The following is an 18,246-nucleotide window of genomic DNA, read 5'->3' as shown; positions in this document are numbered from 1 at the left end:
TCTAATCTCGGGGACATCTCGCTACCACATGGGTGAGGACTCTGTCATACTGGGAGCTCTTGGCTTTGGATTTATGCCACCGTCACTACCAACTGGAGGAAGAGGCGGGGACTCGTTGGTAGCAAGATTATAAGTATGAAATGCAAGCTGTGGCGCTATTATGGATTAAGAGCTGTAATCAGCTCTCACCAGGCCCAGGCACTGATATTACAATTACAGGCCTGTGAAGCAGAAAAGAACAGCGTGCTCATGTGAGCGCGGCAACAAGGCAGAAGCCCAGAATTTGGGCCAGACCCTGGCTCTGACGGGCTCTGTGGGGCTGAGTTTCACTGAGCACCGTCATAAATGGGGGACCAGGGATGGTGTCAACCTCTAGAATCTGGCTTGGACTTAATCAAATGAAATCATTTTCAAAAAGATACTTTTTATTCAGAATAAAGCATGCAGATATAACTTTTCCTTATGCTAAATTTTTCTTTCTTAGTATAGCTTTCTACAAAGACTTTTATTATGGTGATTTTTATACTATGTTATAGAAATATCATGTTAGCCTTTTTTTTTCTTTTGCTGACGTAGGGTCTCACTACAGCCCAGGCTGACTTGACACTCACTCTGCAGTGCCAGGCTGGTCTCAAAATCACAGCAATCCTCTTACCTCTGCCTTGTGAGTGCTGGGATTAAAGGCGTGCACCGCCACGCCCAGTATTCAGGTTAGTTTTTGCTGTGAAACTGTGAGTTCCACAAGGCAAAAACTTCGTGATTGACCTTGAATATTTGCACCTACCTTCTTCTAGGCAAGTACTGTGTGTGTGTGGGGGGGGGGGAGCTGTGTGTGACACAAAACTTTTCATTGTTAAGAAATAATGTTAATTTATAAATTTAACAAAAGCGTGAGAAAATATGGACACATGAACATACATTATGAAAAAAGAAATTCTATAATCCTTCAGAGATATCGCACTGGTTTAAGAGTTTTTTTTTTCTTTAATCCAGACATTTAGGAGGCAGAGACAGGGAGACTACAGTGAGTTGAGGCCAGCCTGAGTCACAGAGTAAGAGGCTGATATCATCTCTGGCTCCACATGCACACACATGAACTCTCACATGCGTATACACACATGCAAAATATCACAAGAGGTTTTTGTTTGTTTGTTTTTCAAGGTAGGGTCTCGCTTTAGCCCAAGGTGGCCTTGAACTCACAGTGATCTTCCTACCTCTGCCTCCCAAGATTTTTTTCTTTTAATCCTTAAATTATACTTGTACTGCTATGTATTTACAACAGACTCAAGATAAAAAAAAAAAAAAACAAAACATTCATAAACCTCATTTGAGGTTCACACCTGTAATTCCAGTACTGGAGAGGCAGTGGCGTGTGAATTGTGAGTTTAAGGCCAACATGAATGATATAATGAAACCTTGTATTTAAAAAAAAAGGTACCAACAAACCAAACTAATTTAAAAAGTCCTATAAGCTGGATAGATGGTTCTGCAGTCAAGGCGCTTGCCTGTGAAGCCATGGCCCAGGTTCAATTCCCTAGGGCCCAAGTAAGCCGAAGATGCATGCATCTGGAGTTCGTTTGCATTGGTTGGAGGCCCTGGGGCATCCACTCTTTCTCTCTGCCTCTCTCAAATAAATAAATAAATACAAATAATGCATATTAGGGGCTGGAGAGATGGCTTAGCGGTTAAGGTGCTTGCCTGCAAGGCCAAAAGACCCAGATTCGGTTCTCTAGGACCCATGGTGGCGCACACGTCTGGAGTTCGTTTGCAGTGGCTGGAGGCCCTGGTGCACCCATCCTCACACTCTCTCTCCCTCTTTCTCTGTCTTAAATAAATTAAAAAAATACATATGAAAAAGCCCTACAGTGTGACGCAAGCCCTTACCTGTGAACTAATGTGTTCTTGAGGCCGCCCACCAGGCCTCGGGCGATGGTCTTCACTCTGGGGGTCAAGATGGCCTGGGAGACGTGGAAGGCTCCGCGTGGGGCTCGCTCGCTCAGCGTGGTCTCCAGGAAGAGGATCAGTTTGCGCACACTCGTGGTGTTTGCCCAGGGTGCTGGAATTTTCTTTCCTGGCCAAAGGAAGGGGTATTGCTTGTAGAAGGGACAGTGGTAGAAAATAAGAACCTGTAATGTTCAGGACAGGAAAAAACAACAACAAAAAAAAGGTGAGTAATTCATTGAAAAGCTAAAATTTAACTCCTTGGTGCTATAATGAATAAGGAAGCAGGGGCAGATAAACGCGTGTAGAAATAACAATTGTTCGCGGGAAACAAAAAAATAAAAGTAAACAGGTAAAAAGGCACACCTGTGTGGTGACACCACACAGCAGGAATCACTGATTAGAACATGACTGGTGAGAGTTAACATTGAGGATCCAGGGGTGAATTCTCTCGGGCTACCTTGCCTGCCATTACCCAATCACTGCCCACCCCACGACTGACCTCACATTGACTACCCGGTATCACCTTTGAAATGTATTCTCCGTAGCCCGCTGGCTTCCCCCATCCCAAAGCTAAGGGCGTCATCAGAAAGCACCAAAACCTCACAGCGGAGCTCCTTCCCGCTCTATGTCTCTGCTACCTCTGGTCCCCAGCAAGCTGCTTGGTAAATGCCCTGTTTTCTTCTGTAACAAATGCAAGCTTCTGTAACTGCTTCTAGGGTAAAACATGTTATCCCAGGCAACCTGAAATCAGGGTTCCTGGGCCATGGTTTTTCATATTTTGCTCAATAATAAACACCCTTTTATTCTTTTTCAGACAAGAGCTTTTTTTTTTTAATGCGAGAGCAAGAGAGCGAGAGACAATTGGTGTGCCAGGACCCCCAGCCACTGAAATTGAACCCAGACGTGCGTGCCCCCTTGTGTGCACGTGGGACCTGAAGAGTTGAAAAGAGTCCACAGGCTTCGCAGACCAGCGTCTTAACCGCTAAGCCATCTCTCCAGGCAAGAGCTGTGTTTTGCACAGTTATATTTTACCTGACAGGGAGGTCACAGGTCCTGGAAGGTCAAGGTCACCTACTATATTTTTCTTTTTTGTTTTTAAGCTAACTGGATCTGTTGTGCCCATCAAATTGCCCTCCTACTATCCGTGTTTCATGCTTATGGGCTGCTTATTGCCGTTCTCAGCTGTGATGAAAGAAACTTCTTTTTGTAACGGGTGGTGATCACAGGGAACACTCACAAGTGCCCAAAGTGCTATGAATAAGTGACCAGCGCTCAGCGCTGAATGGGACATCTATACCACCTCCTCCAAAGGAGTGTTCCGGAAGAAGGGGCAGGAAGAACGTAAGAGCCAGGCAAGGGGATGCGAGGGCGCTGTGAATGCCTTCCTCCAGACAGGACGCGGCCCCTGCCTCCAGGACCTAACAGCAGCTGTCATCGCCTGCGCGAGACCGGGGCCAGCCTGGGCTCGCCGAGGGAGCCGTTCCGGAGCCCCACCTCTGCCACCCCCCGAGGGCTTACTGACAACTGTAGGTTGCTTGGGGGAAGGGAGACGTTTTCTTCTGTGGTGTGGGCACTGGGGAGCCGCTCGTGCTCTGGTACACAATCCCTTTACACACACACACACACACATATCAAAGTGGAAGTGGGCTAGTTGGAAGGAAGTGGGGGTCCAGCACAATGGAGGGTGAGGAACAAGAGAAGGTAATGGGAGATGAGTATGACCAAAATACGTCATATGCAGTGATAAAAACTGTCACTAAATAAAAAGCAAGGTTTTCGGAGCAGATGACGACTCTTTGGGACTGCGACACCTTTGGTAGTATAACAGAGCTACGGAGCTCCTTATCACAGCCGGGTTTTCTTGATTGATTTTTGGTTTTTCAAGGTAGGGTCGCACTGTAGCCCACGCTGACCTGGAACGCACAGGGATTAAAGGTGTGGGCCTCCGCGCCCAGCTACCACTGGGTTTCAAATAAGTCAATGAGAGAGGCAAGAGTAGAAAGGAAATCAATGCTATACCCACTCGTATAACAAACACATTTGTTACAAAGTTATTATATGTCTCAGGATAAATAAAACTAGTTTGGTATTAATATTTACATAAGTCTGCATTACGCTGAGCAGGAGTGGTGCTTGTGTTTCCAGACTTTGTAATAAATGGGATGGGACAGAGACATAACTAGGAAGAGAAGCAGTGGGGGCAACCTTTCCGCACAATCTACTGCTGGTCACGCTCATCGTTGATGAATATATGACGTTCTGGTTAAAGCTTAGTAAAAGTGAACATAACAGGGATTTCATTTTTTCCTTTTAAGCCGAACAGATTCAGCCTTGCTAGATTCCTTCCATATTATCCCTGGGAAACCTTTGGACCTGCGGCTCAAGTTCTCCACCTGGGTTGGCTCTAATAGCACAGAACTTATGTTTTCTGTGCTCCTAAAATTGACACGTAGCCCTTGGGGTTTAGATCAACACACAGCGAACTAATTTGTGAGGGAAGAGATTTCCAGTGGTGTGCACTGACTGGACGAGATCTCCCTTCCCGGGAGAGGAGAGGATTGTACCACTGGAGCAGGGAAGACTGCACACAGGCCGCCGGGGGACCGCGCAGGATGGTGGTAATTTTGAAAATAATTAGCAAGCCACATCCACAGCATTAATTAGTTTCTGGGAGGCAGCTGTGGGACAGGGAATTGCTATTTTGAATGTCCCAATTCCAAGCTTGGTCAGGGCCGGTAAGGGCATCATTGAGCTCCCCAAGGAATGCCGGGGCATGTTTACATCGCCAACAGTAATCTTCAGAGAGTTGGTCCATAGCGTAATCCCCCAGGCACCCAGGGGCCAGGCATCTGTGTGCCCTTTCCGGTGCATGAAGAAGCCTGACTGCTGGAGGGCCCATAGCCAGGAAGTGCCCGGCTGGACGCAACCAGCAGGGTAATGGTTCTCCCCACTGGTCTTAATGGTTCTGAGTCAAACTGGCCCACTGTGGTACATGCATGAGTTAATGAGGTTAATCACGGGCAGGGCTCATTGTGAACAGATTGCCAGGGAGATCTGAGGAATTCCTCTAGGCACTGTAACTGGCTCATTTGGGAGTGGGGAGAGAGGGCAGGGCTGAGCTTTACAGTCTTAGAAAAGGCGTAAACAGTACAAAGTAGAAAAGAGGGGTGGTATGCCTTTCTTGAGAACCTTCCTGAAAGGTCTGGTGTGAAGGTTTGGGGGCTGGGAGGGCGTGGGGAGGGCGGTCTTCAGGTGGTCCCCCATCCCTCCATCACTCTGAGCTCTTCTCTAACACAACCTCCCCTCCAGCTCAGCAGTTCATGTTCAGGTGTATTTCTTGAGACTTGAGATTAAAGCTTTTTGGGTTTTTTTTTTTTTTTTTGGTTTTTTTTGCCTTTAAGAATTATTCCCTGGGTTATTTCTTTTTATGCAATGGTTTCTGTCTTGGGAGCCTCGAAGATGTCAAGTTTTACCTTTAAATGAGTGCGTGACAAATCCCTTTTCTATCTGAGGCCGTCTTATCCTACAACTCCACATTATTTTGTATTTTTTAATATATTTTTAATTAATTTATTTATTTGACAGAGAAATAGGGAAAGAGAGAATGAGCGAGCGAGCAAGAGAATGAGAATGGACGTGCCTGGGCCTCCAGCCAGTGCAGACAAACTTCAGACGTATGCACCCCCTTATACATCTGGCTAACATGGGTCCTGAGGACTCGAACCTGTATCCTTTGGCTTTGCAGGCAAACGCCTTAATCGCTAAGCCATCCCTCCAGCCCTGTTTTGTATTTCTTTCTCTTTTTGAATGCAAGGTCACTCTAGCCCAGGCTGACCTAGAACTCTACAGCTCAGGACTGGCCTCGAACTCCCAACGATGCCTCTACCCCAGTTTCCTAAGTGCTGGGATTATAATGTGAGCCACTGTGCTGCCTTGTATTTTGTTTTTTTATTTATTATTTTGGAATTTAGAGACAGGTTTTGCTATGTAGCTGTGGGTGGGTGACATGGAACTTCTTATGTAGTCCAAGCTGTTCTCAAATTTACAGCTATCTTTCTACCTCTACCTCTAAAGTGCTGGGATTACGGATGGGCACCACCATGCTCAGACTGTTTGGTTGGCATTTCACATGAGTTATATGCATCTTATGTTCTCACTAAGATCCCAAATACTTCCAGTGTGTAAATGAACTCTTCTACTTCATTGCACCCTCAAAGTCCATATTTGGTAGCTTATAAACATATATCTGTGTACTGTGATATAACTGCACGTTGAGCAAATGAAGTATGACTGAATGGCACTGCGCTTCCTGATTAAACTCCAGTGCTAAAACACTGGGGGGGGGGGGTATGTGCAAGGCAGCTCACTGCATAGTGAATATTTAAAGCTTAGCCAGGAGTGTGACACAGCACCAGGAGGGGGCAGATGGCAGGTGACTCTCTCCTTTGAGAGCTCTTGTCTCTTCACAAAAGCCAGGAAATGGAATCAAGCTAAATGTCCAACCACTAGTGCCTGGAAAATGACGGTGTGGTGGTACTTGCACACAACAGACTTTTACTCAGCTGTAAAGAAAAATGAAGTCATGAAATCTGAAGGAAAATGGGTGGACTTGGGTAAAATGAGACTAATCAGAAAGTTCAAAATTGCATGGGATCCTAACTTTCCCCTATGTGGATTCTAACTTTCAATGTTTGTAGGTATGTAAATGAGGGGCTGGAAGAATGAGCATGGGTTGTGGTTTTAGACAGGAGACCACTGGAAGAGAAGAGCTGATAAAAAAGAGGGGGAAATGCAGGCAGAAGAGGAGCCCAGGCCTGCCTGGAACTCATGAAATAACCGCTCGTGTTGACTAAATCATGACAATGCACTGGATTAACTCTCCACAGCATGGTGAGATACAGACTTTGTTTCCAGATGAGGAAATTGAGGAACGGGGTAATGAAACAACTTGTCAAGGAAGCACTGTGAATGAGTGTTGTCAGGCAGGCATCCCTCCTGGGTTCTCCACACTCTGCTGTTCCCACTGCTCCTGCACCCTCCTGAGTGCTGGTCATTGCTCATGTGCCTTGATGACACCTCTTTGTGAATAAACTAATGTCAGCCTGGAGTGGTGGCGCACACCTTTAATCCCAGTACTCAGGAGGCAGAGGTAGGAAGATCGCCATGAGTTCGAGGCCACCCTGAGACTACATAGTGCATTCCAGGTCAGCCTAAGCTAGAGTGAGACCCTAACTCAAAAAATCAAAATAAATAAATTAACAAACAAACTAATCTCAAAGGGTCTTGGAGAGTTCTGAGAGTGGGTAAAAGGGACGCCATTTGAATATGGGGATTTCAAGTACTGAAAGGCCCAAGAATTCAGAAGCCCAGAAATACTGTCACGCTCCAAAGGGAGCTTAAGCGGGCCCCTGCATACCTCAAACTCCAGGCTTTACTCTCTGTTGAAAGCAAGTAAAGAATCCCTCTCCTCATTATATCAGAGCCCGCTCCTAATATAAAGCTAGGTAAAAAGGGCATGAGATAGCCCTCAAGGATGGGAAATGAGTAATAAAGTAAAGCACTTATTTGGTTTCTGTAAATAGCCTGCACCATAAGCCTTAATAGCCCACACTGTAAGCCTCAGTAGCCTGCACCATAAGCTGTAGCAGCCTGCCTCAGACCACCAAGGTCATAGGAGACTGATACCACACTCTGCTACCCCCACCCAAGGACCTGCGCAAATGCTGACCTCCAAGGTCATAAGAGACTGATACCACACTCTGCTACCCCCACCCAAGGACCTGCGCAAATGCTGACCTCCAAGGTCATAGGAGGCTGATACCACACTCTACTACTCCCACCCAAGGACCTGCGCAAATGCTGACCACCAAGGTCATAAGAGACTGATTGGTCCACGAGGGGCTTGAACAAATTAAACTAATTGGCTTAGAAACTATGGAGTGGCACAAACTGACTGGCTCGCACCCTGCAGGCTCCTGATATTAAAAAAATGATTGGTCTAATGCACAGGCTTTGTTAGAAACACTATAAAAACTGTCCCGTTCCTGCATTCGGGGCTCTGCAGTCCTCTACCCCTGTGCGGTGTACGACTGTGGGCCCCAGCGCGCTTGGAATAAAATCCTCTTGCAGTTTGCATCAAGACCGCTTCTCGTGAGTGATTTGGGGTGTTGCCATATCCGGGCAGAGCGTGGGGTCCTCGTTTTGGGGGTCTTACAGTATAATTAAATTTGTGTTCAAGGAGAATTCCATAAGTTCACACAGGTATCTATATTCTGGATGGTCAACACGTTGCACACTAAACTGATGACATCCACAGGAGTTAACTATCTTTGGGAAAAACAAACCCTGTAGATTGAAATTCTAGCAGCATGCTGGTGGTCCATGACCGTTTTAAGAATGGGCTAAGTTAACTCTGTCGTCCACTACAAACACTCCTCAAGTGAGTGTGAGAAGGACTGTGAGTGCGAAAGCATTTCTTTAAGACGTAGCAAAGGGACAGAGCCTCTTGCCTAGCATTGCATAGGGACCTGGGTTTAATTTCCCAATACACCGAAAGAAAAAAAAAAAAGAGAGAGACTGTGACTGAAGCTGGGCAGGGCGGCTCACAGGAGTCATCCCAGCACTCACGAGGCTGAGGTAAGGGTTGCCATGAGTTTGAAGTGAGCCTAATGTCATAATGTGGCGGTGATCAACTTTGAATGAAGGTATACATTTTCTCCCTTCCTTCCCTTCCCTTCCTTCCTCCCTCCCCTCCCTTCCCTGTCTCCCCCTCTCTCTCTTTCTCCCTTCCTTCCTTCCCTCCCTCCCTGCCTCCCTTTCTTTCTCTCTCTCCCTCCCTCCCTTCCTTCCTGCCTTCCTAGAACCTACCTTGGAGGCTGTGTTTCCATGGTGCTCTTTTCTGTTCTACTATCCCTTGGGATTAGCATGGAATACACCCGAGGCCCACATTCCTTTCTCGGAGCATGCCCCCGATGCACCTAGGTTTGGGAGCTGTCTCTTTTGCTGAGGGGACACGTGAGTGTTGGAACAGACCTGAGGGGAGCTTTTCCTTGGACTGGTCCTGGCGAGGCCACTTACGGTCAATTTAGATGACAGGCCGAAGACAAGCTTTCACTAGTTCTGCCAGGCGTTAGTCACAATGCCACCAGGCCAAGGGAGCCCCCATTGCAGCTCTCCCAGAGCTCAGGAACCAACAGAAGCATTTGCTTAGCACCCCACGCTGTCCATTCCTTCTTCACCCTTGACGTGGTGGGCTGAGCTATTTTACAGATGGCAATACTGGGGAAAAACAAAAACCAAACAGAACACCACCAGAAAGCGTTACGTGCCTGCCGTCCCGAGTGCGTCTCGCCTACCTGGTACTTCTTCTCCCATAGGCTCCTCAGCGTCATGCCCTCCACGCTGCACGCTGGGCACAGCTTGCTTCCAAAGGCCTCCTGGATCTTCAGCGTCAGGCGTCTGTGATGGGCTTCCTCCATGGCATAGAAGTGGTTGAAATCCAGGAAGACGATCTCCCGAGGGTGCTGGGTGAGGAAGGCGTCGATCTCCATCAACCCATCCCCGACCTTGATGCCGAAGAGGCCGTGGATGAAGTAGATCTCCTGGTCGGCGTCCTCGGGCTTGGAAGACACGCGCAGGTCGAAGTAGCGGATCCCGGCCTCCAGCTGCTCCCGGAAGGTCAGGTTCTGGGTCACGGACCACTTCTTCATCAGCCTCTTCACCAAGGAGATGCGGGCGAGGCGTTTGATGGCCGGGGTTTGGTCGGGCCCCACTGGGGACTTTTCATCTACCCAGTAGCTGAAGGAATCATGGGAGCCTGTAGAAGGAGAGGAACACGGGTGAGTCAGGAGCTGAGGCAAACCAAGCTGACTGTAAGAAAACCACAGCAACAATTCCGAACCAAGCTCGCACAGGCACGATATAGGAGAAGTTACCCAGCCCTGCTGGGAACGAAAGGAGCGTAAATAAAAGTAAAGTCGTCTTGTTAGCGCTTGTTAAGCCCGGGGTAATACTGCGGCTCTCAGACACTGCCACTGTCAGGTACATTAATAAATAATCTTTTGGAACGCTATTTAGAAATGTGCTTAGGAATTGGAGCTTTAAAATATTCATACCACTTGATCTAGTAATTTAATTTCAGGGAAGCTATTCTGAGGAAATAAACTCAAACAACTGGAAAAAAAAAATACAAAAACCAACCAAAGATGGCTGCCAGAGGACGGCGTAATAGAGTCTGGAGCTCTGCTCGTGCGCCTTATGCAATTCTTAGCTGTGGCACATTCCTCTTATGCCAGCGGAACAGAGGGTATGAAAGACATGATGACACTGGGCATTGCCAGAATACTGGGACAGGCATTTAAATGCAGAATTTAAAAAATCCCTTATTTCATGTTCTTGCAAAAAAAAAAAAAAAAGATAAGTAAATATATGTACTACTATAAAATCAGAATGAGTAGGACTGGTTTCTTGATGTATCAGATTTTGATGTATTCACCTGGGTTAGTGATAGCTTTTTTTTTAAAAAAAAAAATATTTATTTGAGAGAGATAAAGAGAAAAAACAATGGGTGCACCAGGGCCTCTAGCCACTGAAAATGAACTCCAGACACATGTGCCATCTTGTGCATCTGGTGCTGGGGAATCGAACCTGGGCCCTTAGGTTTTACAGTCAAGTGTCTTAAGCTGTATAAGCCATCTCTCCAGCCCCGAAATCCTCTTTCTGAGCTCCTGTTTCAATGGGCCGAGGCTGCTATTGTGTGCCTCTGTCTTACGGAACAGAGAGGTGTCCTCCTAGACAGTGACATCATCGTGTTAGAAAGCGTGAGGGACCACAGTGGGCACACTGTTGGGGCATATTAGGAAATCCTCAGTAGTAACTATTTGTAGGTGAAAATTATCTTTAGCAGGCATCTTTCATTATGTCACTGCTTCCTCTCTCGTGTTGACTGTTATCAAACCTGATGGGGCAAGGTGATCTGGTTAGTGCTGGGACTGGCTCTGAGGCCGGGGAAAACAGACAGGACTGTGGTCTGCCCAAAGAAGCGAGAGGCACTCCTGTCGTCTCCTCACCATCACCGCAGTCACGACTCCTGTCCCCACTGGCTCATTATCACGACTTCTCCATTTCCCTGAAATTCTGGAGTAGGCATTTCAGACATGAGATTGTGCATGGCAGTTTATTTCTACTTTCTTGAAAAGAAAGATGGGCTGGAGGGATGGCTTAGCAGATAAAGTGCTTGTCACCAAAGCCAAAGGACCCAGGTTTGACTCCCCCATTATCCATGTAAAGCTGGATACACAAGGTGCCGCGGGCGTGTGGAAGAGTTCATTTGCAGCAGCTGGAGGACCTGGTGTGTCTATTTGCGCTCCCTCTCTCTCTCCCTCTCTCTGTCTCTCTCTCTCTCTCTGCCTCTTTCGTTCTCTGTATCTCTCTCAAATGGATAAAAATATTTAGAAAAAAAATGAGAGAAAAAGAACACTGATTGGCAAATGAGGCTTTACAGTTATGTAGCATTTGGAACGTGGTTAAATACTAAGAGAAAACATATTTATTAGTCCTTAGACAAGCTGAATTTCACCGGTGAGAAAACCACCAGCATGTGTCAGGTGCAGACGAAACCTGCCACCACTCATAAGAACGTGGCGCGGGTCCCCCTGGACGCGCTGCTCCTGTCACCACGGCTAACGAGGCTCACTGGCTCTGGTAATGCTCTCCGTCCTCTGGCTACCCAGGAAGAGGGCGGTTTCATACCTTTTTATTGAGAGATGTACTGTGAACCCCTTACAGATACATGGTGAACAGCCAGTTCTCCCTTCCCATTGAGATGCGCTAACGAGCTAGCTGCTGGGTCGCGGTGGGTAACATTCTGCCAGGCCCGGAGCCCGGGGGGCACTGGGGAGCAGCCATTACCCAGGCGCGGAGGAGCCGGTCCTCCCTGGAGTGCCTTTCTGGAACTGAGCCCGGTCTCAGCTCCACAGGGAGATGGGCTAGCAACCTTCAATACTTCCCTGCATGTCTGAGCACCGTGCAGAGACGTGACAGCACGGGACCCCAGGGTCATTTCACAACACACAGGACCCACCGCACCCAGCCCGTCCTGCAGAAGAGGCAACGCCCACTCCCTGCGAGGACCCGGCTTCTCTTCACTTCTTTGTTCTCGTTTTACTGTCTTGGCCCATCTTGTCATTGCTGTGCTCACCCCTCCTCGCCCTTGCAGGAGACACAACTCAATAGCTATTCTCAATGTTTCTGCCTTTCTGCTTTTTAAAAATTTTTTCATAGAAAACATTTGGCTAATACAGAGTGAGTAAAATAACATTCAAGTGATTCTATGAACTGAGGTGTATTTCATTATTTAAGGGGGAAAAAAATGCCAAATGCCTGTCTCTCTCCTATACAGACCACATTATATACAGCACAACTGATATATATAAAATCCTTTTATTTTACAGTCCTAATTCATTATCAAAACTTCCTTCTCTTCCTACTGAAGTTATCACTCTTTAAAGACAATCTGTAATCAGGAAGTTCTGCCTTCTGGCTGGGATGTAAAATTAAAATCTATGCACTCTACTTTTAACCCCATTCTTAAAATATATATATATATTTTATATATATATATATATATTTTATATATATATATATATATATATAGAGAGAGAGAGAGAGAGAGAGGGAGGGAGGGAGGGAGGGAGGGAGGGAGGGAGGGAGACATGGTCTCATGTAGCCCACACTGGTCTCAAACTTAGTATGTAGCCAAAGATGACCTTGAACTCCTAATCCTCCTGCCTTAACCTCCAAGTTCTGGAATCACAAATATGCCCAGTTTATCTAGTGATGGGGACTGAATTCAGGGCTTCCCGCATGCTAGGCAAGCACCACACCAGCTTACTTATTACATCCCCAGCACCAACCCAGCAATCTTCTAATCAGCAAATCCAAACACTTTTACTCTTCGTGACTTCTTGGAGGGTTTGCCCATTCAACTACTTTCTGAAAGCTTCCGTTCCCTCGTGTTTGGTGACGCTGATTCCACTGCACGACTCCTGAACCGCGCCAGCCCTCTCCTTCCACCCGGTTTCTCTCTTTTTTGAGGGCTCATGTTGTAGCCCAGGCTGGTCACCAACTTGCGGCATCCTCCTGCATTAATCCCAAGTGCTGGGATTATGGGCCTGAGCCAACCGCCAGCTCCAGACTCTTCTAAATCCAAAATTTACAGTTTCGGATTCTTGCAAGGGTCTCCATGTGATGGCTGCCCACACACAACAGATGACTTCTGTGGAGGTTTGATTCAGGTGACCCCCCATAAAGTCAGGTGTTATGAATGCTAGGCTCCCAGCTGATGGAGATTTGGGAATTAAGGTCTCCTGGAGGGAGTGTATTGTTGGGGCGGGCTTATGGGTGTTATAGCCAGTTTCCCCTTGCCAGTGTTTGTCACACTCTCCTGTTGCTATTTTCCACCTTATGTTGGCCAGGGGGTGATGTTCCCCCTCTGCTCATGTCATCAGTTCCCCTGCCATCGTGGAGCTTCCCCTCGAGCCTGTAAGCCAAAATAAACCTCTTTCTTTTCTCCACATGCTGCTCTTGGTTGGGCTATTTCTACCAGCAATGCGAACCTGACTGCACCCACTTCCTTCTAAAATCTAGCTGCTCCTGTTGCTTGTCCGTGTCGCCCCCACAAAGTTCTCCTGAACTTCCACTCATAGTTCACTCAGTGACCGAGACCCGAAATTGTAGATTTGATATAAAGTCTTCCCTGCACGTCACCCCAACACCCTTTACCCATCCAGTTACCAACACTTTACGTTGATCTCCCAACACCTATTAATTAATGGCCACTCCACACTGATATATTCAGCACTGTCTGAAAGAACCTGTCGGGTCTAAAAGAACCCTATTGCTTTTACCCCACCCTCTCTCTTGCTGGTCATACTACAAAAGCCACTGAGCTTAGGACACAGGTTATGGCACTTTCCTCCCAACTCCAAAGTCAGGTTCAAAATCTGAACAAAATCTGGTGCTCCTGACGCTGACCTGGTACTCATCTCTTAGTGGATCCCTCCATGGAGCCAGGCATCTCTGGAGTACACTATACATAGAAAGATAAGTGTATTTTTGGATTCTGTTCACTCTTCTTTGCTGATTCTTTTTTTTATTATAAATTTTTAAAAGATTTTATTTTTATTTATTTATTTATTAGAGACAGAGAGAGGGGGAGAGAGAGAGAGAGAGAGAGAGTGAGTGAGAATGGGGATGTCAGAGCCTCTAACCAGTGCAAATGAACTCCAAACACACGTGCCACCGTGCATCTGGCTTATGTGGGACCTGGTGAATCAAACCTGGGTCCTTAGGCTTCACAGGCATGCGCCTTAACCACTAAGCCATCTCTCCAGCCCCTTTGCTGATTCTTTCTGTGAAATATTTCTCCATCTCAAATCTGTCAAAATCTTCCTTCTCAGCATTTACAACCCATACTGACCAAGTTGTTAACTCTATGTTTCAATTTCCTCATCTGTAAAACGGGCATGCAAGTGCCTATTGTCAGAAAATTGTGGACACTGAAATGCACGTGGCGTGCTCCCACCAACGCTGATACATGTTAAGGGCTGCAGGCAGGTTCGCATCACTGGCGGAAATCACCCAACCAAGAGCAGCTTGTGGGGAAAAGGGCTTATTTTTTGGTGTACAGGCACGAAGAGACAGTCCACAATGGCAGGAAAAATGATGGCATGAGCAGAGGGTCGAACTACCCCGTGGCCAACTTAAGGAGGACAATAGCAACGAGAGAGTGTGCCAAGCACTGGCAAGGGGACACTGGCTATAATAACTATAAGCCCATTCCCAACAACACACCACCTCCAGGAAGTGTTAATTCCCAAATCTCCATCAGCTGGGAACCTAGCATTCAGAACGCCTAAGTTTATGGGGGTCACCTGAATGAAACCACCACATTCCACCCCTGGCCCCCATAAACTGATAACCATACATGATATAAAATGCAATGTATTCATTCCATCTTTAATAGTCCAATTTTCAAAAATCAATTCCAATGATATTCATACATCCCCCCAAGATCTTTTAACTAAGTCATAATACCAAAATATCCCCCCCCCAAAAAAAAACCCATAATGGCACAGAATAAATTGCATTTACACTGCATAAGATGGTACTGGGCACAGCAAAGAAGTATTTAGCCAATACAAGATTTAAAACAACCAAGGCAAATACCAAACTCTGTAACTTCAAGTTCAACAACTGTAGCCAGTGACAAACCTCCAAGTTCCATAATTCTAATCAACAAGTTCCAATTCTGCCCCTCTAGCTAGGCTACTCACAGTCCTGGAAAACTTCATCAGGGGCCAACAGCTTTCCTTAGCAGCCATCTTGTGGTCCCGGCATCTCCGCTGGGTCTCCACTGTAACCCACAGTTCATCCTCATGGCTCCATCAGGTCTCCATGCAGGCATCCAGCAAACCTGATTCACACTGGCCATGACCATTTCCAAATCACAAGACCATGTTGCAAACTCAATAACCCTCTCTTTCCTGCATTTCTTATACTTCACAATACCAGGCTGGGTGACAATTTGTTAATCCAGGGGGGAATAAAGCAGACTTTTAGGAACAGCACCTTCCTTGAGCACTCAGTCCCCTTCAAAAGATTCTACATTCTTCCTGTTGTCCCAATGCAGTCAGCTAGCCCAATCTCAATGCTTATAATCTCTTCATTGTAGCTGAACAGGCAGCAGTTTCAGCCCAAAGATTTCATTTTTTCTGTGCCATATCCCTCTGCTCACACCAGTTCATTTCTATGCAAAGCAACCCTGTATAACTTCTCAGGACAAGGGCATAACAGCAAGCTTCTCACACAACCTGCTTCTAGCCCAGTCCAGGCACGGCTCTTCTCACCCTCATAAGCCAAACCTCACAGTCCACAGTTCTTACTGCAGTCAGGTCTTTCAACTCTGACCAGAATGGTCCATCAAGCTGTACTTAAAGCTCTGCAAGGCATCTCTTAGGCCAAGGTTTCAAATCCTTCCACATTCCTCTCGAAAATCAACTTCAAAAGGCCAAAGCCACACAGTCAGGTGTCTAGCAGCAATCCCACTCTTGATAACACTTTACTGTTGCAGTCAGGTTCACATTGCTGGCAGAAATCACCCGACCAAGAACAGCTTGTGGGGAAAGATTTTTTTTTTGGCTTACGGATTCAAGGGGATGCTCCATGATGGCATGAGCAGAGGGTGGACATCGTCCCCTGGCCAACATAAGGTGAACAATAGCAACAGGAGAGTGTGCCAAACACTGGCAAGGGGACACTGGCTATACCTATAAGCCCGCCCCCAACAATACACTGCCTCCATGAGGCGTTAATTCCCAAATCTCCATCAGCTGGGAACCTAAGTTTATGGGGGACACCAAACTACCACATTAAGTGAACTACCATCATTGCTATAATCAGCCATTCTCAGATTATCTAGAAACTAGAGGAAGAAGGGCGTATTATCTGAAGGTCCTTAAGTGCGAAGGCTCTGGAAGATTTTCTTTGCTCTTCTGCCTGACTCACTGTTCCTCTTTGTCTTACTGTCTGATGCCAGAAGAAAACTGAGAGCCTCCACTTTGTTGAACATAGCCAACTACAGTTTTGGTCACATACCAAGCTTTGTCATTCTTTTTTTTCCTGATTACAACTTACTTTTTTCCCTTGCCTCACTGCAACTGGACTTCTGCACTTTCTCCAGTCTGAGAACACAGCGCTGGTTCTACTTCAGTCTTCTCTGAGACCCACGCCTGCTCGCAGGCATTTCCACTTGCAGAACGAGTCACTGTGACTGTCTCAAAGCAACGGGGACCCCTGCGAAGGTGCATTCTCTCTCTCTGCACATGCAAGGTACATGGACAGCCCTAAGATGTGCATGAAAACCACGTGACTTCTGGACTAACAACAGTTATTTTTCAATGTTCTTATTTACAGAGCAAACCCAACCATTTTTGGGAAACAGTTGGCACCAAATTTGAGATGACTTGTCTTGGCAGTAGATGGTTTTGTCATCTCAAGACTGTTCCGCACAAGTAGTATGAAATTTGGATATAGTCAACAGTCCTTAGCACTTAGCTTGCCAGGACTAATTTTATTTATTTATTTATTTGGCAGAGAAAGAGGGAGAGAGAGAATGGGCATGCCAGGGCCTCCGGCCACTGCAAACAAATTCCAGATGTATGTGCCACCTTGCGCATCTGGCTAATGTGGGTCCTGGGGAATTGAACCTGGGTCCTTTGGCTTTGCAGGCAAGCACTTTTACCGCTCCAGCCTCCAGGACTAATTTTAACTCTTGGAAAACTGAAGATTTTTTTCCCCTCCAGTTTCTAGAAACCTAGTTGTCTGCACCATCTTTATTTTCTCAATTACTCCATTGGTTTCTTCCTGTTTTTTTTTTTTTTTTTTTTTTTTTTTTTGAGGCAGGGTCTCACTGCAGCTCAGGATGACCTAGAATTCACTATGTAGTCTCAGGGTGGCCTCAAAGTCTCAGCAATCTTCCTACCTCTGCCTCCCAAGTGCTGGGATTACAGGCATGTGCCACCACGCCCAGCCTGGTTGTTTTTTGCTTTTTTTTTTAAATACCACCAACAGGCATTAATGTTCATTTTCCTTTTTTATGCATTTAAAATCCTGGGTAATATATCTGAAAGTACTTTGTAATTGAAAGCAGTGATTCTCAGTTTTGGACACACATCAGAGTTCTCTGTGACATAGAGATAGTTACATAACATCAGTGCCACCCATGACCCTGCCCAGACACACCACAGCAGCACCCCTTTGGCACAGGGGTTAAAACACTCATATGAGTGCCCTGAGTTCCCGCTTCCACAGACGTCCCTTCATCCCCTTCTGACGCGCCTTTCGGTGTCAGGCATGTTCTCCTCAGCTTAGACTCTGCCATATGCACATGGTAGTCTATCTGCTTGATGGCCTTCCACAACCAGCACTTTTTCTTTTTTGGCCCATGTCTAGGTGGATGGCTATCATCGCACGGATCCACAATTCCCCCTTTGACCAGCTGAATACTTAGAGCGTGTTAATGGAGAAAGAGACATTAGGAGGCCTTGGTTTCTTCTGCTGTGTCTTCTAGGAGGGTGCTTAGGATTAACTGGGGCCTTTGAGATATGTGCGGGGTCAGAGTTCAGGACAAAGTGACAGGGAAGCAGAGTCACAGAGGCAGAGGATTGGAACTGGAAAGGCCAGCAAGGCCGGTGACTGCTGTTACAGGCACTCCCTCCTGGACAGCCTTGGGGAACAGGATCA

General features: G+C 46.6%; 1 protein-coding gene across 2 annotated transcripts in view; it reads right to left on the bottom strand.

Moving 5' to 3' along the window:
* Plcxd2 (phosphatidylinositol specific phospholipase C X domain containing 2) overlaps positions 1–18,246 on the bottom strand; it is a 63,923-nt gene that overhangs the window by 9,467 nt on the left and 36,210 nt on the right. For both annotated transcript variants that reach the window (XM_045148499.1, XM_045148501.1), the window contains exons 3-4: positions 9,300–9,760; positions 1,885–2,126 (exon numbers count right to left, since the gene is read on the bottom strand). In XM_045148499.1, the coding sequence (XP_045004434.1) occupies positions 1,885–2,126; positions 9,300–9,760 (703 nt within the window). The remainder of the gene's footprint in view (positions 1–1,884; positions 2,127–9,299; positions 9,761–18,246) is intronic.

Source organism: Jaculus jaculus, chromosome 4 (genome assembly GCF_020740685.1).
Source record: "Jaculus jaculus isolate mJacJac1 chromosome 4, mJacJac1.mat.Y.cur, whole genome shotgun sequence".
Classification (NCBI taxonomy): domain Eukaryota; kingdom Metazoa; phylum Chordata; class Mammalia; order Rodentia; family Dipodidae; genus Jaculus; species Jaculus jaculus.
This window is presented reverse-complemented; position numbering and strand designations above follow the sequence as displayed.